The 24,183-nt window shown below is 40.1% G+C and overlaps 1 protein-coding gene across 1 annotated transcript in view; it reads left to right on the forward strand.

Moving 5' to 3' along the window:
• Window positions 1-4,890: 4,890 nt before the first annotated feature.
• The window catches only part of LOC101537579 (cytosolic beta-glucosidase), a 109,997-nt gene continuing 90,704 nt past the window's right edge, over window positions 4,891-24,183 (forward strand). The window contains exons 1-2 of the mRNA XM_004616552.2: window positions 4,891-4,996; window positions 23,317-23,544. Coding sequence (XP_004616609.2) covers window positions 4,891-4,996; window positions 23,317-23,544 — 334 coding nt within the window. The remainder of the gene's footprint in view (window positions 4,997-23,316; window positions 23,545-24,183) is intronic.

Consider the following 24,183-nt stretch of genomic DNA (forward strand, 5'->3'; position numbering starts at 1 on the left):
CTGTGTCCCAGATACTTCAGGATGGGTGTTCTATATATGAATGAATAAATAAATGGTTTAAATATTATTTTAAAATTCAAAGGTACATCAATATTATCTGGGGTGTTAGCCAATGTGCTTGACCTTTGACATGGAAATGAAATGTCTGTCTCCAAGTAACTATTTCAACCTCATACATATTTCTAAAGCATTGATGATCAGTAATGTTTTCTTAGAGTTCTGTATCTCCAAATAAAGGTAAATTATATCTTTACCTAAAATCTACAAGAAATGATTGTCTCTCACCCGTGGTTTTGAGAATTCCCTAGTCTAAAATTGCCTTGCTTATACTTCTTTTCTTCCTTCTCTTTAAAAATAAAGGAAAAGTGTCCATAAAGTAGTTTTCTTTCGCTTTATTGTGAGATATTTGAGTCTCAAAGAAATAATAAAAAAAATTAGTCATAAACACTGCCCAAGGATTTAATGGATCTCACTGAGCCACGCAATGCAGATGCATGGGGACATAAATAGGTGTTAGGAGATAAGAGGCACAGAAGCAATTTGTTTGGATTGGGTCACTGCTTAATCCAAATGGGTTCAGCACAAGAATTCATGAAACGTGACAGTGGGCCAAGAGGAACTCGCCATGACATTTTCGATTCCCTTACCTCTTCTAATTAACCATTTCAAGTACAGCAGAACTTAGATCACACAGAAGTCTAGCCAGACCCATCAGTACCAAGTGTAGACCTGTCCATGGAAATGGATGGTTCTGCTCTTCTTAGGCAATGGACTATGACTCAGTAATACCTCAAGCTGGGCTTTTAATGTCTATGATAGATTGGTTCTGAGCAGCATTTTTCTCAAAGATGAAAACTGCAGTAGAATTGCCTTATAACATAGCCCGTCATTCAATGCCTCTGGGCATTTTGCGCTGAACTAAATATACCATAGGAAGTCTAATGAACTATCGGAAAACATAAATATCACCTAGAGAAGAAGCTTGCTGTTGCAGGAGTGACGAGAATAACAACAGCAAGACTCCCAACTACCTTTAAAACAATAGTTATTTGCCACCGTCTCAGACATTTTCATACTTCCTATATAATTGGTCCCTTTTTACAGAGGAGGGCATGGATTCAAAGATGTTGCATTGTCCAAAGTGAATGAGTATGTGGGAGTTAGGATTTATTATAAACAGGAAACAAAAACAAAAGTGCCTACATTCCTGTGTAGGCAGGTTGTCAAGAATTTTTTTAGAATTTTTTTTTTTCTGTGCTAATATCTGGATGTGACACCTTAGTAACTCCAGATCCTTAGACCCTCATCCCTTCTCACTTACCTTAGAAAATGGGAGTTCTGATTCAAGTCCTTTACCTGGAACATCGTGTGATCTGTAAATATTGGTTAACTTGGTCAACAAAAGATTAAGCTGATTCTGATTCTTGTCTGTGATTTTAGGCAGAAAGGGTACCACTAGCTCATTTTCACAGAGGCCAGTCATACATATAGCCTAGAAAAATATTTATCAAAGTGGAATTATTCAAATGGAGACATTTCCATTTAACTGACAATCAAGTTTCAGGAGACCAATTCATAGAACATATTTAGGGAGACACTTTCCTCCTTTTTGTGCGTAGTCGTAGTTGTACAATGAAAATCTGATTGGTGATTGATAAGAAAATCATGCAAATCAAATTAGTGTTTATAAAATTCTCGGGCTGATTTGCTTCTGTAATCAGGACAGGAAAATTCCCAGCAGTCGAGGTTGCTTGGGGGCATTGTATCTCACACGTATCACTAGGAAGTCACTGAGATGGTGCTCTTTGCAATGCTCATGTTGCTTGAGGAGGAAAGAATAAGAGGAAGTAACAGTTGCCAATGGTGTTTCCTTAGACCTTAAGGTTTAAGGCAAGAGGGGCTGAGAGATAGAGGAACAGGCTGGACAGCAGGCATTGCATGCAGAAGGTCCAGGTTCAGTGATTCAGAGCCCAGAGCTCGGAGTAGCCCCTCGACCTTCCTGGTGTGCCCCGCCCCCCTCCCAACCCAACCCGGTGAAAAAGAGTGTAGGGCAAGTTATTTGAATGTCAAATGCTTTTTGCACTTTAAGTCCCCAAGTGTCCCATCCCCTGTCCTGCAATTATGTGACAAAATCACAGTTATGTAAATGTCTTTTTATTTATCATTGAAGTCACATTGAATGATAACATTATGTAAGTTTCAGGTATATAATCACTGAAAACCTACATATTACATAGTACATCAAGTGTGCACTGCAAGTCCACCTCTATCTGAGACCCCATTTTTCTGCTTGCCTAACCCTTCTCTCCCATACCTCCACCTCCCTTCTACTTCTGGTGAGCTACATTGGTTTTCACAGTCCAAATGTTTATTGTTTTATTTAGTTCAACTCTTTTTTATCTCTACGTGACACATGTGACAGAAATCATTTGGTGTTTGCCATTCTCTGGGTTATTTCTCTAAACAATTCACTGTAGTTCTACCAGTATTGTATTTTTTTTTTTGCAGGTTATAAGATGTAATCCTTTTGGATAGGTAAATGATATTATATTGTTTATTTATATATCACATCTTCTGTGCCCATTTGTGAGTCAAAAGCACTTGATTTCATTTTTTAACTATCACAAAGAATGCTGTAGTTGGGGGGCCAGAGCGATAGTACAGTGGGTAAGGCACTTGCCTGGCAAGCAGCTGACCTGGGTTTGATCCCTCGAATCCCATATCATCCCCTGAGCACTGCCAGGAGTTATTCTTGAGTGCAGTGCCAGGAGCAACTGCTGAGCACTGTCAGGTGTGGCCCCAAAACAAAGAATGCTGCAGTAATGTACAAGTAATATACATAGCAGTATATATGTCTGAATAAGAGCTTTTGCACTTTTGGGGATAAAAATCCAGAATTGTGATGATTGCATTTTTTTTTTTTTTTTGCTTTTTGGGTCACACCCAGCGATGCTCAGGGGTTACTCCTGGCTTTGCACTCAGGAATTACTCTTGGCAGTGCTTGGGGGACCATATGGGATGCCAGGGATCGAACCCGGGTCGGCCGCGTGCAAGGCAAACGCCCTACCCGCTGTGCTATCGCTCTGGCCCCTGTGATGATTGCATCTTATAGAATTTATTTTATTTGGATGGTACACTGCATACTGGAGATTTCCATAATGGTCACACCAATGAACAGATTTGCATTCCTGTCAAGGAGGATTCCCTTATTTCCATCGTTTCCAACACTTGTTCCTTATCGTTTGAACTTACTGTTTAAAGGGAAACAGAAAAAGTTTCCAGAGATTATACCTGCACCTAGGGTACAGTGTTTACCGGGTATTTCTGCAGGAGGAAGAGAAAACACATGCTTGCCCCAGGTGCTATAACAGGAGGATGTGTGTAAGATGTAAAGAGAAAGAAATGACAAGGCCTTCAGGCACCAGAGCTGTCAGGTCAGGATGCAGTGGACATGCTCACCAGGTCTGGGTGGTCTTGGGCCCATTGAGCCAACACAATTGGGCACTCATCTAGTTCTGAAAAGAGAACCAGGACTTTTGAAGAGTCAGGAAGTGACTCAGGTAGGTAACTACAACCAGCCACTAGCTCCCCTGCAAATTAGTGGAGCTTGTCCAAAGGTTGTTGATTAGCATAACAATGCTTACACAGTGCCTCATGACAAGTCTGCCTTAAAGACACCTACTCCCAGAAGACCTGCTGCAAGCTTACTCCACAATTGGGCCAAAAAGGAAGATACAGAAGAGCTATTAATTCTCATTTTACAGATGAGGAAAGTGAGGTCCCCAGAAGATGAGTGGATCCCAAAGGTCGGAGCAAGAGAGAGAGAGAGAGACAGACAGACAGAAACAGAGACAGAGACAGAGAGACAGAGACAGAGAGGCAGAGAGAGACAACAGAAAGACAGAGACACAGAGATACAGAGAGACAGAAACACAGAGAGACATGGAGAGACACAGAGAGAGTAGAGAAAGACAAAGACAGAGAGACAGAGAGATAGAGAGAGAGAAAGAGAGGAAGGAAGGAGGAGTGAGAGTGGAGCAAAATTAATATCTAGAAGCTAAGAATGAAAAGCCCATAGGGTGTAGTAAAGAACTCTATTTTTGTTTATTTGCATCAGTCATACAATGATGCTTTTCCAACTCTGTAAATCTTTCCCAAATCCTCAAGGGAACCTCAGACTCTGCCTATTTAACTGGGGACAGGTAATATTGTTACACAGAGAAGATATCCCTCCAACCGTCTGAAAATAAACAAGTACTGGGTTGGAGACCAAAAGGTTGAGTCCAGAAGCAGGACTGAAATATTTTCTCTATTTCTGTCGGTAAGAATTGATTGCTTCCTTGAATTACTGGGTCAGTAGTTTGGTTATAATCACATTCTTTTATGCCTTGCACTGGCACAGGTCCTTAGTAGGACACTGAGGTCACATGTGTGTGAGTGACTTTGTGTTTGTCTGCCATTGCTCTTCTCTCTCTTCCCTTTAGCAGAAAATACAGGCAGAGGTGTTCTCTGAAGTATTACTGCCAAGTGACCCGTATTTTCTCTTTGTCTGTTCAGATCCTTTCTCCACATTTCCTTACTCTTGACCTGGTGTAGCCAGCTCACGTGGATACTACAGCATGTTGGCTTCCATTTGGGTTTGATCTGTGACAAGCATTTGTGGGGGTAGAGTTGGGTGGAAGAAAAAAGAAATCAGATAGTACACTTGCCCATCTGATTTTCTCCCTCCTAGATGTCAGTGGGTTGGCTGTGTCTAACTTAAAGAGAAGGTTGTACTCAGCAACTCATAAATATCACTCAGTTTTGAAAACGGAAAATGTTCTGGGAGGGGATGCCAAGGACTTCCAGTGTTTTTGAGCTCTGAGGTCCTACACTAGTTCACCTTGCTTCATGGTGTACCGCCAACCCTGGTCATACTTTGTAAACAGTCCTTGTCTGAAATGCTCCCCAGTTGCCCAGTACAAGTGCCAGCTGTTTACTATGGAGGCCCTGGCTGGTAAGCAGGGCCTCTTTCAGTTGCAAAACACAGTCTCTTACTTTGGTATTTAGAATACCAAATCTGATTTGGGGCTGACTTTTTCAGGGCTCCCAGCGGAAGGGCTGGTCATCTTTCTTCTCCTCATTCTCCTTTTTTCAGCTTCATTATCAAGGCTTCTCACCAGGTTGAACCTGGTTGATATGGTAAAGGTAAGGTAATAAAAAAGAAAGTTGAACCTGTAATGGACAGTCTGAAGATGTTAGCTAACAATACAGTTTTCCTATTTGGAGCATATTAAGACAGTAGATCTTCAAGTTCCCACTCCAAGAAAAATACAAGGGTAGCTATGAGTAGTAATGGCTATTAACTTGATATTACATGGTGAACATTTTCTGATAGATAGCACTGTTGAATTAATACCTTGTATGAGTGAAATGAATAGAATGTTGGTATCAATGCATCAAAATTCTAAATTAAAAATGAAAAAATATACCCCCCTCTCTTTCCTTTCTTTCTTTTGTAGGGATGGCTAGGGGTTGCACACACTTGGTGGTAGTGTTTGCACACTTGGTTGTAGCCCCCCTGCAGGCCACACACATGATTCGTTCTCACACTCACTTGGTTTTAGCTTTGGTGATTGCTCTCTCCATAAGGAGTAGTACTGAGGCTTGAAATAACATTTTATAACCCCACGTTCACAAGGCAGGTGATCTTTCAGATCTACTCAACATCCTCCAACTCTGAGCGGAGTTATGCCCAAGTCCCTGAGGGAAAGTTCTTTTCTCTTCTTTTTGTTTGTTTTTGGGCCACACCCAGTGTGCTCAGAACTTATTCTTGACTCTGTGCTCAGAGATCACTCCTGGAGGTGCTCAGGGGACCACAGGTAGTGCCAGGGATTGATCCTGGGTTGGCCATGCATAGGCAAGCACATAATTACCCACTGTACAATCTCTCTAGGCCCCAAAGAAAGTTCTTAAATTAAAGCTCTGTCCAAATATTTATGGATTTTTTCCTCATGGATATGTCTGTGTCTTTTTGGAGGCCTCCGCAGGGCAGTATAGCAGAGTTCTGGATGCAGATGAAGCTGTCTCCTCCGTCTCGCTACTTACCTGTGCTAGGAACTCTGCCACTGATATTAGCTTCACCTGTTGAGAAACAGTCTGAGAGCATCTAGTTTTAAAGATATTTGCTTTCATATTTTTCTCTATTTCTTCTTCTTCATGGGAAGTGTTGCTGAAATGGGCCACATCTTGTAGTATTGAGGGACTACTCTGGGCTCTGTGCTGGTGTGGGGGGGCACTCCAGATGCTGCTCAGTGAATCTTTACTTCCACATGTAAAACATGTCCCTGATCCTCTTGATCGTCTTTCAGACTCCTTTTGTTAAAAATAATACATGGCTCTAGGGATAAAACTCTGGCCTCATGCATGCAATGTAAGTCTTCCGCCTTCCTCCCTCCCTCCCTCCCACCCTCCCTCTCTCCCTCCTTTCCTTCCTCCCTTTCTACCTCCCTCCCTCCCTCCCTCCTTTCCTTCCTCCCTTTCTACCTCCCTCCCTCCCTCCCTCCCTCCTTCCTTCCCTCCTTTCTTCCCTCCTTCCTTCCTTCCTTCCTTCCTTCCTTCCTTCCTTCCTTCCTTCCTTCCTTCCTTCCTTCCTTCCTTCCTTCCTTCCCTCCTTCCTTCCCTCCTTCCTTCCCTCCTTCCTTCCCTCCTTCCTTCCCTCCTTTCTTCCCTCCTTCCTTCCTTCCTTCCTTCCTTCCTTCCTTCCTTCCTTCCTTCCTTCCTTCCTTCCTTCCTTCCTTCCTTCCTTCCTTCCTTCCTCCCTTCCTTCCTCTCTCCCTCCCTCACTTCCTTTCTTCCTCCCTTCCTCCCTCCCTCCCTCACTTCCTTCCTTCCTTCCTTCCTTCCTTCCTTCCTTCCTTCCTTCCTTCCTTCCTTCCTTCCTTCCTTCCTTCCTTCCTTCCTTCCCTCCTTCCCTCCTTCCTTCCCTCCTTCCTTCCCTCCTTCCTTCCTTCCTTCCTTCCTTCCTTCCTTCCTTCCTTCCTTCCTTCCTTCCTTCCTTCCTTCCTTCCTTCCTTCCTTCCTTCCTTCCTTCCTTCCCTCCTTTCTTCCCTTCCTTCCTTCCTTCCTTCCTTCCTTCCTTCCTTCCTTCCTTCCTTCCTTCCTTCCTTCCTTCCTTCCTTCCTTCCTCCCTTCCTTCCTTCCTCTCTCCCTCCCTCACTCACTTCCTTCCTTCTTTCCTCCCTCCCTCACTTCCTTCCTTCCTTCCTTCCTTCCTTCCTTCCTTCCTTCCTTCCTTCCTTCCTTCCTTCCTTCCTTCCTTCCTTCCTTCCTTCCTTCCTCCCTCCCTCACTTCCTTCCTCCCTCCCTCACTCCCTTCCTTCCTTCCCTCCCTCCCTTCCTCTATTTTATCTCTCTCTTCCTTCCCTCCCTCCCTCTTATGCTTCCTTTCCTCCGTTTTAATTGTAAGATAATGTATTATGAATGAAATAATTATTTGAAATACTTCAAAGAAGTTTGAAAATAATATTTTATATAAATTCTGTTGCATATCAATCTCTGACTCATACATGAGTTAAAGTATATATATGTATATGTGCAGGTGTATATTTATATGGTAATACATAAACATGAGTCTATAGGAGAATATACTTATAAGCTATATTAATCAAATTCTCTCTTAGTTGCAAATATTTGAGAGTCTTTCACAAGTTAGTGGGATTTTCAATATATCCTTGTATTTATTTATGGAAGGATTTTTCTTGTACATTTCAAAACTATTATTAGAGATACAAAGGTTGACAATTAACCATATTGCTTTAGTGACCTGTAACTTTTACAATTGGAAGACTGTTGCTCTGTGTCCCATTTAATGCATTTTATTTGTATTCATTTTTACCTAACATTCATATTGCTCAATCTATTTGATTTTATTTCTCAGAACTTGCATGGCAAATATTTTGCCCTCTTCTACCTTTGTTTGAGTAGAACTATTTAACCCATACATAATTTCATGATTATCATTAGAGTTTCAACTTTTCAGGATATTATTTATATTTTCTCATGTGTAAGAATCTTTCTTTGGTTTCCCCCCGCCTCCTCTGTCCCATGTCTCTTTGCTCTTTTTTTCTATCCAGCACAGTGTTTCCTAGTGGAGGTGCTATTAATATTTAATCTGGCTGTATCTTGGTTGTGTGACTGTTTTGCACTCGGCAGGGCTTCATGATTGGCTCTGATGCCAAATATTAGTAACAGCCCCATTGCTGGGACAATGGAAAACTTGTAGACATATCCTCTTGTCCCTCCTTGAGCTGTTATGTCAGAAATAACTGCAGCCCAGTGCTCCTTAGCTTGGGACATAGATGCAGTTTCTCTTCATTGGTGGTTATCTTTGTTTTTCTAACTGAATTTTTCTCTTTTTATCTTAGTATGCACAACATGTGCATAGGTTAAGAACTCAGAGCTCTGAGAGTTATGGTACCTAACATTAAGTTACCGTGTCATTCATCTCTATGTTTTTCCCATAATCAACAACTTTGAATCTTTTTATGATACTTTTTAAAAAATGTTTCTCTTTCCTTTTTGTTGGTTTTGTGGCTATACCCAGAATTGCTCAAGGATTACTCCTTTCTGTGTTTACTCCTGGGGGTGCTGGGGGGATCATATGTTTTTCCAGGGGTCAAAGCTTGACTGGCTGCCTGCAAGGGAAAGACCTTAGTCTTTGAACTCTCTGTATGTCTATTTTTAAATTTCAAAATAAAAAACACATATAGTTAGTTGTGTGCTAATTAAAAATGTAATGGTGACTTTCCCCTATTTAAGGTGTGTGTGTGTCGTGTTTTGTTTTGGTTTTTGGGACACACCCCCTCCTGGATGTGCTCTGGAAGAACTTTTGGGGTGCTAGGGATCGAACTCAGGTCGGCCACATGCTAGTCAAACACCCTACCACTGTACTATCTCTCAGGACCCTGAAACCAGTTTATATTATCTTACTGTTTTTCTATCTCCTTCTTTTTCTCCCAATTTAGTCACTAAGAAATTTTGTTTAAAATTGTGACTCAGCTTCAATATCATTTTTTTCTTTCAAAGACGGCACAACACTGAGCCACTCACATACTTCCCTCTCTCTTGGCTTGTGTCATCTTCATTTTGCCTGACAGTTAATAATTGTCTTTGTTGTTGCTGGCATCCTCGTCTGTGAATCTTTCACTGATTCATTCCCATATTGCCTGCCAGAAATGTAAATATCTTCTTGACGTGTTTAAACACATCAGATGCTTTATCAGTTTCTTTCTTCCCTTTCCCCCTCAGAGCCATCTCCACTGGGGCTCTCCCTCCTCTGGGACCTGGCAGGGAAAAGCATCTCTCCATGGGACCCTGGCTTCCTTTTACCCTGGGGACTCTCATCCCTCTCAGATGTGCTTAGAGCACTGAGAACTCTTTCTAGATAGGACACTTCTCAACACCGCTTCACATCTGCCTTAGAACAAATATTTAATACACACTGTCCATGTTCCTTGTGAAAACAACCCCCTCTTTTATTTTATTTGGTGAGTATGTCCAGACACAATGTGTAAGTGGTAATTACTTGAATTTTTTAGCCACACCCCCTTTCAAATAAAGAATTTATGATAACTGGCAAGAATGAAGATAATACCTCTTGACATCTGGAAAGCAACGAGACAAAGCAGCGAGTGTCAGCATTTCTGGTTTGGGTTAAGCACGCCCCCAAGAAAAACCATTTCACTCAGCACATATCCTGTCTGTCTCCTTTGCTGCTTCTGGAGAGACACATGTTAAGTGAGTGAAACCTGAACTGGCTTGACAGACCTTGATGTACTAGGAGGTTAAGATATTTTTAAAGATGACTCAAACAGCCTGTGTTATTTCTGCAGTGGAAGCATGGAGCAAGGTGGGACCATATGGGGAGTTAGGAAAGGTTTCTAAACAGAGAAAGGGATTCATGCCATTATTATTATTATTATTATTTTTGGCTTTTTGAGTCACACCCGGAGATGCTCAGGGGTTACTCATGGCTCTGCACTCAGGAATCAACACTACTCATGGTGCTCTGGGGACAATATGGGATGCCGAAGATTGATTCCTGGTCAGCAGTGTGCAAAGCAAATGCCCTACCCGCTGTACTATTTCTCCAGCCGTTCTTGCCATTTTTGGATTTAAATTGTTGTTGGCGGTGGAATGACAGCTGTATGTTGGGGGAGATTGAACCCAGGTTCTTGCACATGCAAAGTCTTTGCTCTACCAGTAAGCCATATTGTCAACCCCACCCATCATTCTAATTTTGGATCTTGGAAGAATGCATACACAAATGCATACACCTGCATACACAAATGTACACTCACATACACTGATTTGTTTTTAACTCAACCTGGGTTCCTTTCTGCAGAGGACTTGGGTTCATATAGTTCTAGTTCCTGGCAGAAGAAAGCAGTGTAATCACAAAAGTGAGTATGACAGACCACCGTTTGCATCGACAGCTTTCTTAAATCAGGATGCTGGGACACACCCAACCATGCCTGTCCAGACACCAGTTCTCAAGCACAGCAAGTTTGCCAACACATCTAGAGTATCTTCTCTGTACACTCTGCTATGAATAACAGGACTCTGAGAGAAGAGGTAAAATAGCAGCTGGCCAATTCTTGTGTAAATGTAGCTTGGTGTTGATTGCAGAATCTTGGATAGAAGAAAAGGAGCCTGCCCTGACACAGGGGCTCATTGAACATGCACTGTCTTGTACCATACTGAAAGGACCTCTTGCTTTGATGCAATTGGTTTTTCCTAGCTACCACTTCATAGACAGTGAAGTTAGGGGGAGAGAGAGGTTTCTAACTCATCTAGGCTTATTCCAACTTAGCACATGCCTTTCCATAATAATCTGTAGCCTAGAAAAACTTTGGTAGTTAGGCCTGTAAACAAAACTCATACATACCCGCAAACACACATATAAGTATATGTGTATATATACAAATACGCAAACACATACATAATCTTCCTCTCCCCCAACTTCTTTCCTATTTGTTGAGAATTTCAGATACAGCTTTCTATTTTTCCAAATTACTTAAAAATCAGAAAAGTAGGGTCTTATCATTTCATGCCCAAAATATTGTAATATACTGCAATTGGGTCCTTCTGCCTTCTTTCTCAAATTCACACAGCATGACCACTGGATCATGCATTTGCTTTTGTTGTTGTAGGGTTGACTGTGAGAATTCTTCCTTATCTTTCAACATCTGCCTTCCAATATTTGCTTTTGGGCAAGTGTATCAGACTCTCAATGACAGAAGTAGCTCAGGAGTGCTTGTTTCTTGATTGTCCTGTGTTTTTCCCCCCTCAGGATCTTAAAATACAAAGCTTATCTTCATGTAGACTAAGAAAATGTCTGATATTTACTTGACGATGAAATCCTCAAAGGGAACTGGCTATGCAGTAATAATTTGTCAAATGCGTAAATATGAAATAAAATACTCATTCACAAAGAAACTTTTCATTTTTTCAAAGTCTCACCTAAGTTGTAATCGACTTAAAGAAGCCTGATCAACTTGCATGATAAGGTGGGGCTGGTATTGTGTATGTCTTTCACACAATTAGTAGCTATTTGATTTGAGAAAGTCACTCAGTCTTTTTAAAACCTTGTATTTTTTTCTTATTAGCAATAAAATTCTAGTGCATTTTAAAATAGTTATTATGAAGGAAGAACCATGAATGTACATTGTTGGTTTAAGACTGACAATTATCACATAATAAATTACATTTATTATAAACAGTGAAATGCCGCATAAAATTGAATTTTTGTTAGGTAGTAGACACAATAATATAATTTATGTCTATAGCATAAAAATATAAATGATTCTACAAATGAGTGCAATCTTTCTGTGTCTGTACTTCTCTTTCTGACTCATTTCACTTAACATGATACTTTTCATGTTGCTCCACCCATATGCAAATTTCATAACTTCATCTTTTCTAAAAGCTGCATAATATTCCATTGTGTAGATGTACCAAAGTTTCTTTAACTAGTCATCTGTTCTCAGGCACTTGGGTTTTTTTCCAGATTCTGTCTATTGTAAACAGTGCTGTAATTAACATATAAAGTAACAGAAAGGGAGACTAATACCCAAGAACAGCGGAGATAAGTACCAGGAGGATTACTCCACAGCTTAGAAGCCCGCCTCGCATGCTGGGGGAAAAGGCAGCTCAGATAGAGAAGGGAACACCAAGCAAAGGGTGGTAGGAGGGCCTGCTCAGGATGGGAGATGCAGGCTGAAAGTAGACTATAGACCGAACATGATGGCAACTTAATACCTCTACTGCAAACCACAACACCCCAAAGGAGAGAGAGAGCAAAAGGGAATGCCCTGCCACAGAGGCGGGTGGGATGGGGTGGGGGAATGGGGTGGGGGTGGTGGGAGGGATGCTGGGCCCATTGGTGGTGGATAATGGGCACTGGTGGAAAGATGGGTAATTGATCATTGTATGACTGAAATGCAAGCACAAAATTTTGTAAGTCTGTATTCACTAATGCATATATATATAGTGTGTACATATATACATATATATGTATATATATACGGTGATTCACTAATACATATATATATGATATATGCTCACTGTATTTCTTTTTTCCAATATTGTTTCCATACTTCTCTGCCCAGAGGTACCCACTGAAGTGAAATTTACACTTATCAATTCCTTATTTATGGAATACACAAAGAACCACACTTCTTTGTGGTTCTGATACAAGAAAATAAATAGCTAATTATTTGTTGCTTACATGTTTTAGACATCATATGAGTGAAAATATCTACCAGGTATCTTTTTAAATCTTTTCCCCCTCACAATATGTGTTTGGGTGATTTATGTATTTACATCTGTGTGGATGTAGTTGATTCATTCTTACCCCTGCCTGGTCTTTCATTATATGACTATTTAGTTTAGGTATTTACTCATTATTTCATTTCCCTGACAAAAGAATTTGGATGGTTTCCAGCTTATGCTTCTGTTGTTGTTCACTTTGGTTTTATAAGTGTCTTGCTCTACATTTGTAGAAACAGGTTATACGGTGGCTAGTGAAATACTGGCTTTGGTATATGAGTGTTTTCAACTTTCTTAGAGATTTTCTGTTATCTTAGTAGCAGTATATGAATAAGCCTGCTATGCTGCTGTCTTTCCAGTGCTTGATATTACCCAACTTTGAAATCTCTGCCAACCATGTGGGTGTAGAACAGTTACTCATTGTGGTTTTCATTTTGCATTTCCCAGATTTTTTAATGTTCCCTTACATTTAAAGAAATGTTTACCGCTCATGTATTTATCCTGTGACGAAACTGTGTCTCTTTTATTTATTTTCTTGCAGCTTTGTTGGTTGCTTGAATGGAAATATCTAAAAATAATGTTGGATTTATCTATTATTTAATAGTTATTACAAGTTTTGTATCATCTATTTTGAATTTTTGTTAAAAGGCATATAAACATTTAGTGTTGTTAATCCTTGTGATAAATTGTTTGATATTATGAAAGGACTTTTTATGGTAATATTCCTGCTCTGAAATCTATGTCAATATAAATATAGGCGTCTTAGTTTTATTTGACTAGTGTTAGCATCATATCTATATTTTATTTGATGTCATTTTGGGTTTAGGGCCACTCCTGGCTCTGTGCTTAAGTGAGTCTGGGCAGTACCCAGGGACCATCTGTATTCTTGGATTTAATCCAAAATCACATCCAAGGCAGTGCCTTGCCCCCTGGACTATTGCTCTGACCCTATCCTGTCACTTTAAACCCTCTTATGACTATGTTTAAAGTGACTTTCTAGAAGGCAGTATGTACCAGAGCCCAGTGGTTTCTTTTTTCAATCTGATGATCTCTGCCTTTCAATTATTTAGACTCATTTACATCTAATGTTATTATTGATATAGTTAGCTTTAAGTAAAATATTCTATTTATTTTCTATGTGTTCTAATGGTGTTTTTGAAACTTTCTTCCTCTTTAATTTAAAAAATTATTCTGTTATATACACTTTGTTGGTTTGTCAGCTCTAAATCATAGTTTTATTATTAAATGTTTTCTGTTGGATTTCTAGGATTTTTTAATTGTTATTTTGAAGCCATATCCAGCTGTGCTTAGGATTTCTTTCTAGCTCTCATCTCAGGGGTCATTCCTGGCAGGGTGTAGGGGACCGTATGGGGTACCAAATATAAAACCTGAGTCATCAAGCACCCTGCTCACTTTATTTCTCTGGCGCCTCTTCATTCCTTTGTAGATCTGTACTCCCATTTCATACCCAATTTCTTCTGCCTTGAGGACTATCTCTCAGCCTGCTGTCCATTAATTGTAGAACTTGTATGTGAAAAACTTGATCTCATTTTGGAAACATTGGGTATAGAATTCTAGCTAGACATTTTTTCACTTCATTATTTTAAGAGCTAAGTAAATTCCGTTGTTTTTTCCTTACATTGTTTTTGACAACAAATCTGTCTTCTACTCTTTGTTCATTTAGCTAGTACATTTCTTTTCTTGTAGCTTTTAAGAATTGTCTCTTCCCTCGACCTGACACCATGCACAGAAGTCAGATCAAAATGGATTAAAGACCTCAACATCAGACCGCAAACCATAAGATACATTCAAGACAAGGTCGGCAAAACTGTCCACAATATTGAAGATAAAGGTATCTTCAAAGATGACACGGAACTAAGCAATTTAGTAGAAACAGATATCAACAAATGGGACTACATTAAACTAAAAAGCTTCTGCACCGCCAAAGATACAGTGACCAGAATACAAAGACTATCTACAGAATGGGAAAGGATATTTACACAATACCCATCAGATAAGGGGTTGATATCAAGGGTATATAAAGCACTGGTTGAACTCTACAAGAAGAAAACATCCAACCCCATCAAAAAATGGGGCGAAGAAATGAACAGAGGAAGAGATACGAATGGCCAAAAGGCACATGAAAAAGTGCTCTACATCACTAATCATCAGGAAGCTGCAGATCAAAACAACCATGAGATACCACCTCACACCACAGAAAATGGCACACATCCAAAAGAACAAAAGCAACCGCTGTTGGAGAGGATGTGGGGAGAAAGGGACCCTTCTACACTGCTGGTGGGAATGTCGGCTAGTTCAGCCCTTTTGGAAAACAATATGGACGATTCTCAAAAAATTAGATATTGAGCTCCCATTTGACCCAGCAATACCACTGCTGGGAATATATTCCAGAGAAGCAAAAAAGTATAGTCGAAATGACATCTGCACTTATGTGTTCATCGCAGCACTGTTTACAATAGCCAGAATCTGGAAAAAACCCGAGTGCCCTAGAACAGATGACTGGTTGAAGAAATTTTGGTACATCTATACAATGGAATATTATGCAGCTGTTAGGAAAAAGGAGATCATGAATTTTGCATATAAGTGGATCGGCATGGAAATTTTCATGCTGAGTGAAATGAGTCAGAAAGAGAGAGACGGACATAGAAAGATTGCACTCATCTGTGGAATAGAGAATAACAGAGTGGGAGACTAACACCCAAGAATTGTAGAAATAAGTACCAGGAGGTTGACTCCATGGTTTGGAGGCTGGCCTCACATTCTGGGGAGAGGGCAACTCAGAGAAGGGATCACCAAGTATAATGTGGTCGGAGGCCATGTGGGGCAAGGGTGTTGCTGGCTGAATGTGAGCTAGAGACTGAACACAGTGGCCACTGAACACCTTTTTTGCAAACCACAACAGCTAATTAGAGAGAGAGAACAGAAGGGAATGCCCTGCCACAGTGGCAAGGTGGGGTGGGGGGAGATGGGATTGGGGAGGGTGAGAGGGATGCTGGGTTTACTGGTGGTGGAGAATGGGCACTGGTGAAGTGATGGGTTCTCAAACTTTGTATGAGGGAAACATGAGTACAAAAGTGTATAAATCTGTAGCTGTACCCTCATGGCGATTCACTAGTTAAAAATAAATTTTTTTTTTAAAAAAAGAATTTTCTCTTCATCACTGTTCCCTCTTTTTTTATTATTAGTGAGTCACCTTGAGGGTACAGTTACAGATTTACATATTTATTTACATATTTTCGGGCTGGAGCGATAGCAGTGGTTGGGCGTTCACCTTTCACGCAGCCAACTCGATTCCTCCGCCCCTCTCGGAGAGCCGGCAAGCTACAGAGACTATCGAGCTCGCACAGCAGAGCCTGGCTAGCTACCCGTGCATATTGGATATGCCAAAACAGTAACAATAAGTCTCTCAATGAGAACATTACTGGTGCCCCCTCGAACAAATCGATGAGCAACAGGATGACAGTGACAGTGACTTTCGTGCTTGTGTTTCTTTCTTTTTTTTTAAATTTTTTAAATTTTATTGAATCACTGTGAGATAGTTACAAGCTTTCATGTTTGGGTTACAATCTCACAATGATCAAATACCCATCCCTCCACCAGTGCACATTCCCCACCACCAATATCCCGGGAATACCCCCCTTTTCCACCCTCCCCCTGCCTCTAAGACAGACAATATTCCCCATACTCTCTCTCTACTTTGGGGCATTATAGTTTGCAACACAGACACTGAGAGGTCATCATGTTTGGTCCATTATGTACTTTCAGCATGCATCTCCCATCCCAACTGGTTCCTCCAGCCATCATTTTCTTAATGATCCCTTCTCTATTCCATCTGCCTTCTCCCTTCCGCTCATGAAGCAGTCTTCCAGCTATGGGGCAATCCCCCTGGCCATTGTATCTACCATCCTTGGGTGTCATCCTCATGTGATGCTACCCCACACTCCACACATGAGTGCAGTCCCTCTATGTCTGTCCTTCTTTTTCTGACTCATTTCACTTAGCATGATACTCTCCATGTTTATCCATTTATAAGCAAATTTCATGACTTCATCTCTCCTAACAGCTGCATAGTATTCCATTGTGTAGATGTACCAAAGTTTCTTTTTTTTTTTTCTTTTTGGCTCACACCCAGCGATGCACAGGGGTCACTCCTGGCTCTGCACTCAGGAATCACCCCCGGTGGTGCTCAGGGGACCATATGGGATGCTGGGAATAGAACCCGGGTCCGCCATGTGCAAGGCAAATGCCCTACCTGCTGTGCTATCACTCCAGCCCCCCCAAAGTTTCTTTAACCAGTCATCTGTTAAACAGTCATCTGTTCTAGGGCACTCAGGTTGTTTCCATATTTTGGCTATTGTGAACAGTGCTGCAATGAATATATAGGTACAGATGTCATTTCTACTGTGATCTTTTGAATCCTCGGGATATATTCCCAGAAGTGGTATTGCAGGGTCATATGGAAGCTCAATTTCTAGTTTTTGAAGAAATTCTGACCTCTGTCTAATGCCAGGCGCAAAAGTCAGATCAAAGTGGATTAAAGACCTCAATATCAGACATGAATCTATAAGATTCATAGAAGAAAATGTAGGCAGAACTCTCCATGACATTGAAACTAAAAGCATCTTTAAGGACAAAACAGCACTGCCCATGCAAGTGGAAACAAACATAAACAAATGGGACTACATCAAACTAAGAAGCTTCTGCACTTCAAAAGAAACAGTCACCAAAATACAGAAAGAGCCCACAGAATGGGAAAGAATATTTGCCCAATACCCATCTGATACGGAATTAATATCCAGGATATACAAGGCACTAGTAGTACAGGAAAAAAACCTCCAATCCCATAAAAAATGGGGAGAAGAAATGAACAGAAGTTTCCTCAAAAAGAAATACAAATGGCCAAAAGGCACATGAAAAAATGCTCCACATCACTAGTCATCAGGGAGATGCAAATCAAAACAACAATGAGATATCATCTCACACCACAGAGACTGGCACACATTCAAAAGAACAAAAGCAACCAATGCTGGCGTGGATGTGGGGGGAAAAGGGACACTCCTTCACTGTTGGTGGGAATGTCGACTGTCCAACCTTTCTGGAAAACAATATGGACAGTCCTTCAAAAACTAGAAATTGAGCTTCTATATGACCCCACAATACCACTTCTGGGAATATATCCTGTGCTTGTGTTTCAGTCATACAATGCTCGAGTACCCATCCCCCACCAGTGCCCATTGTCCACCTCTGATGATCCCAGCATCCCTCCCACTCCTCCACTCCATCCCCCCCGCCACCTGCCTCTGTGGCAGGGCTTTCCCTTTTGTTCTTCATATCATTTTGGGTGTTGTGGTTTGCAATAGAGGTATTGAGTGGCCATCGTGTTCAATCTATAGTCTACTTTCAGCCCACATCTCCCATCCCAAGCGGGTCTTCAAACCACACTTTACATGGTGTTCCCTTCTCTGTCAGATCTGCCTTTTTTCCCAGCATGTGAGACCAGCTTCCAAGCCGTGGGGCAAACCTCCTGGTACTTATTTCTACTATTCTTGGGTGTTAGTCTCCCATTCTATTATTTTATATTCCACAGATGAGTGCAATCTTTCTATGTCTGTCTCTCTCTTTCTGACACATTTCACTTAGCATATTCATCACTGTTCTTGAACAACTCTGTTATACTCTGCTTTCACACAGTTTTCTTCATTTGTCTTGTGCTGATTTTAAATCCATGAGTTTACAGTTTTCATTAAATTTAGAAAAATATTCATTGTTTCATATATACAAATTTAGAAAAAATATTTAGTCATTGTTTCATATATACATATATATATATATATATATTTCTCTTTTTTTTTACTTACTTTGAGATTCGGATCACTCAGATTCTGAACTCTGATAATTGATTGGAATCTGGAATCTGCATGACTCCAATATTTTGGAATTTATGGGTACTTTATTTATGGGCCAATTTGTGCTTAACGTCTATACATTTTTTGTCTGCTTGACAATAATGTGTGCTCTGAATTGTGGCATTCGTTATTGTGCATTGTCATTTATATCAATTAGATAAGGCTTGTTAATACCTGCCATCCCTATCCTCTCTTTTCCAACCACTGAGAGATGTTTGGAACAAGATTATTCTAGTGATAAAAAATGAGTTAAGGACTTCTCTCTAACTTTCTGGAGTACTATGCACAAGGTTACAGTTTTGTTTTGTTTTTTAATGTTTGAAAAACTCATCTTAATTGAAACCTCCCATGATGGAAGTGGCCTTGTCAACTTTGCTTTGCAATTGTGTCAATTTTTGCTTCACATACTTGAAAGCAAAAAAAAAAATACTTCACATACAGTTTCTTAGCTGTACACACGTTTAAAAGTGTTGCAATCACACATCAACCCAGGTTATTTCTACAAATGCTTTCTTCCACCCCATTGACATATACTTTGGGGGGGATGAGGAATAATATTTCTTTTATATTTTTACTTTCAATTTTTGTGTATTCTTATTGATATAAAGAATGTAGAATACACAATTTCCAAGTGATAGAATGCAGTACTCTTTGTACTCTTTGCTGCAAGCTCTATGCAGCCATTTAAATCTTAAAGAATGGACTTTTTGGTAAGTTCTTAGATCAGCGACCAAGCTGTGATTACAATATTACAAATGTGGGGCTCCCACTTGAATGTTGATAAATTTCTTGGTTATTCACCTTATGAATAACCAAGTTATTTCTCTAATGAATAAGGTGACAATATGTATGTACAAAGATGTACCAACATTTTCCTTATTAATCAGAGACAAGAATTAGGATAATTTGATTTTAATTAATTAATTTATTGTATCACCATGAGATACAGTTACAAATAGGATAATTAGATAATTAAATTAGAATGTAGGAATATTTCCCCAATTTAAAAAAGCATAATAGCTCCCAATAGATAACTACTGACTCTCTTCATATCAATAAAACACACGTATTCTGGGGTTAGTCTGGTGACCTTACAAAATCCTGTTACAACTGTGCATATAAAAGGGGCAAGAGGGAAACTACAGCAGTAAGGCACTTGCCTTTTTTTCTTATCCAGCCAGGTTCAATCCCTGGCACCATATATGGTGCCTTAGGTATTACCAGGAGTTTACCCTTAGCACAGAGAAAGGAGTAAGCTCTGAGTAACTTCAAATCAACCAACCAAACAGACAATGTAATAGGATTCTGGACAACATAATTACCAACCTCACGCACATCTTTAACAGAATTAAAGGAATGAAACATAAGAAATATAGTAAAAGCTTCTTATACACTTTTCATGTTTGTTTACTCCCCAAACATAACTACTAACCCTGCAGATCATTCCTGACTTTGAATGTCTATATGTTTGCCGTATATGTACACACAGATATATACATTCAAAAATGCAAGTATACATTGTTTTACATATTTAAAAATCTAAAACATACTTTTAATCCGAGTGTCTAAGAACAGACAACTGGTTAAAGAAACTTTGGTACATCTACACAATGGAATACTCTGCAGTTGTTAGGAAAGATGAAGTCATGAAATTTGCTTTTAAGTGGATGGTCATGGAGAGTATCATGCTAAGTGAAATGAGTCAGAAAGAGAGGGACAGACATAGAAGGACTGCTCTTATTTGTGGAGTATAAAATAACATAACTTGAGACTGCCACCCAAGGACAGTAAACCCAAAGGCCAGGAATATTGCTCTATAGTTGGAATCCTGCCTCATGAGTCGGGGGAGAAGACAGCTGGAATAGAGATGGAACCACCAAGAAAATGATGGTTGGAGGGATCAGTCGTGATGGGAGATGTGTGCTGAAAGCAGATGAAGACCAAACATGATGACCTCTCAGTATCTGTATTGCAAACCATAATGCCCAAAGTAGAAAAAGAGTCTGGGGGAAATTACTTGCCATAGAGGCAGTGGGAGGGTGGGAAGGGGGGGTATACTGGAAAGATTGGTGGTACGAAATATGCACTGGTGAAAAGATGGGTGTTGGATCATTGTGTGATTGTAACTCAAACATGGAAGCTTGTAACTGTATCTCATGGTGATTCAATTCACTTCTATCACTTGTTATTCTGTTGCTCATCGATTTTCTCGAGTGGGCACCAGTAACGTCTCCATTCGTCCCTGCCACGTGCTAGTGTAGCCCAATGGTGTCTGCTAGCTCCAGAAACACAAAGAGCATCAACGCATTAGTTCAGGGTCTTGGCGAAGAAGTCTGACCAGCTCATAGGTGAGCAGCCATGCATTCTTTTGACATTCCATGGAATCCAGTAGGTAATGGCTCTAGTCCAGCGGTCGTCTCCAAATAGCATTATGTGTCCGGCCCATTTGAGTTTTGATGCCTTGGCAAATGAGGCAGTGTCCTTGATGCTCGATTGTTGACGGAGGTCGGAACTCCAGCTTCCTTCTCTCACTTGAGTGAAACGTCATACTCTCTCTCTCTCTCTCTCTCTCTCTCTCTCTCTCTCTCTCAGAGAGCCCGGTGATTCAATAAAAGAAAAGGAAGGAAGGAAGGAAGGAAGGAAGGAAGGAAGGAAGGAAGGAAGGAAGGAAGGGAAGGAAGGGAAGGAAGGAAAGAGAGGAAAGGAAGGAAAGAAGGAAGGGAAGGAAGGAAAGAGAGGAAAGGAAGGAAAGAAAGAATTAAAGAAAGAGAGAAAGACAGAAAGAAAAAGAAAGAAAGAAGGAAGAAAGGAAGGAAGGAAGGAAGGAAGGAAGGAAAGAAGGAAGGAAGGAAGGAAGGAAGAAAGAAAGAAAGAAAGAAAGAAAGAAAGAAAGAAAGAAAGAAAGAAAGAAAGAAAGAAAGAAAGAAGGAAGGAAGGAAGGAAGGAAAGAAAGAAGGAAGGAAGGAAGAAAGAAAGAAAGAAGGAAAGAAAGAAAAAGAAAGAGAAGAAAGAAAGAAAGAAAGAAGGAAAGAGAAAGAAAGAGGGAAGGAAGGAAAGAAAGAAAAAGAAAGGGAAGAAAGGAAGAAAGAAAGAAAGGAAGAGAGAGACTTCACAAAAATGCATACTTTTAAGATCCTACAACATAATTTTAAATGTAAAGACAAGATAAATAACATTTATATATATTTAAAATAAATAGGCAAAATATATTAGAAAGGTTTAGATTTATAGAAAAACTGAGCAGAAAGAACTGTCTCATCCCTCCAGTTTCCCCTACAATGGACATCTTACAAGATGTGTGTTAGAACTTATTGATGTATTACTATTAAAGAAAATTCATTGTTGATGAGTGTTGACAATTTTATAAAGCAAACCAACCATTATAGTACCATTCAGAACAGTCTCACTGCTTTAATGCTCCACTTATTGCAAATGCTCTGCTCATTCACGCTTGTCTCTGTTCTTCCGAATTTTATAGTTTATTGTTGTTTGACCTTATCGTTTGGAGGGGACTGCTCTAGTACCAGGGTCATAAAAACTAGGTTAAATAAACTGAGTGGTTTTAGCAGATATTTACCTATATTTTTCATTTTATTAGAACACACATGCAAGCAGTTTTTCTGCTCGTTGTTCTGGAGGCTGGAAACCCAAATCAGAGCACTGGGAAGGCCAGCGTGCCCTTGTCCAACGACAGATTTCTTTGTTCCCACACAGTAGAAGAGACTAGCGAACGTTGTGGCTTTCTCTCCTAAAGGATGTTTTTGATGCATCTGCTTTTATGACCTGAGCACCTCCCAAAGGGTCTCATCTAATACCATCCCCTTGCACATTAGGATTATCTGAAGAGATGCAAACATTCAGATCATAGCAGAGAGTTACTTGTACTCTGATTTTCCCATTTTAGCTGCAAGTAGAGTTCGCGTCTCTATGGGTGCACCTCACATTAATGCTCTCGTATACTGTTGGGTGGTTGGAAGAATGAGGGTTGCTTCTAGGATTTTACTCTTGCAGTATATGTATCACAAATATGTATATACATACATATGTAAAACACCTACTGAAAAAGTGCTGGTATGAATGAATGAAGGTAGGACACCAATATCATATTTAAAATGGCAGGATATACTGGACCGAGATAGTCTTTGTCATATAACAGGAGACTCTTGCTCAAACGGAGAGGGTGAAGATAAGGTCTAAGAGTAAGTCATGACATCAGGGAGAGGGGGTGTTGGTAATGGCTAAGAGGAATGTTCACAGGGTAATGTTTTCAACTCTGACATGCATAGACTGGGCCCTGCCTCTGTTTACCAGCAGGGAGATATTCAGATAATGAACCATGAAAGTCTGCTTTGCAGCAGCACTCAGCAATAATTTTTCATTTGCCACCAGTCAGCTTCAGGGATCAAGGAGAGCTAAACATATAACCCGCTCATGCATGTTATTTTAAAGGCATATTTTAAAGTTATAAAACTGGTACATTGAGTTAATGAGGTATGTTCTTTTGGCGGCAAATATTTACATTCTACTTATGCTTCTCGATGTCAAGAGTGTAACCATTTCATTTTCTTCTTTTTCTCAGGAGGCTGGGATGCAGACGGGAAAGGCCCGAGTGTCTGGGATACATTCACCCATCAGGGAGGAGAGAGAGTGTTCAAGAACCAGACTGGCGATGTAGCTTGTAGCAGCTACACTCTGTGGGAGGAAGATTTGAAATGTATCAAACAGCTTGGATTGACTCATTACCGCTTCTCTCTTTCCTGGTCACGTCTGTTACCTGATGGGACGACAGGTTTCATCAACCAGAAAGGCAAGTGTTTCTTAAAATTAGAAGGTTGCAGCTTTAATTCAAGGTTATTGCTGCAGTCTGGCATAATTAATCCAGTATGCTATTCTGCAGTGTAGCTTTGAAATGGCAACTTTTTAGAGTGATTATAGGGTAATTTTTTTGAGATAGGCTTGCATTACTTTTCCTCGATGATAATGATATATATATCTATACATATGTATACACACATACACACATATATGCGTGTTATATATATAATATACATATATTTATTTTCCCCCTTAATTGGATAGCTATGCTGGACAAGGAGAGGAGGTAATAGGGTAACGAGAAGGGGATTGAAGTAAGTGTTTCTAAAATGTAAGCTTTTACTTGAGAGTGAACCTAAAGGTGGGTTTTCAAAAATTATGTATTCAGCTATTTGCTGTTGAGGTGTACTGTGATGAGTAATGAAGAGGCCTGCAAATCTTGAGAAGATTCTGAACATTTCCATTGGACCAGAGTTCCTAGAGCTCAGTAATTTGTAGCAAGGTCTCTGATTTGGAACTGGCCATAACCATCACTTATTATCAACAAGAGCATTGCTTGGTGCCTCAGTTTCCCCTCAGATAGAAAGGCTACTATAATACTTCCTTCTTCAGAGAGTTGTAGGAAGTTAGG

This window comes from Sorex araneus, chromosome 5, assembly GCF_027595985.1.
Source record: "Sorex araneus isolate mSorAra2 chromosome 5, mSorAra2.pri, whole genome shotgun sequence".
In the NCBI taxonomy this organism is placed as follows: Eukaryota; Metazoa; Chordata; class Mammalia; order Eulipotyphla; family Soricidae; genus Sorex; species Sorex araneus.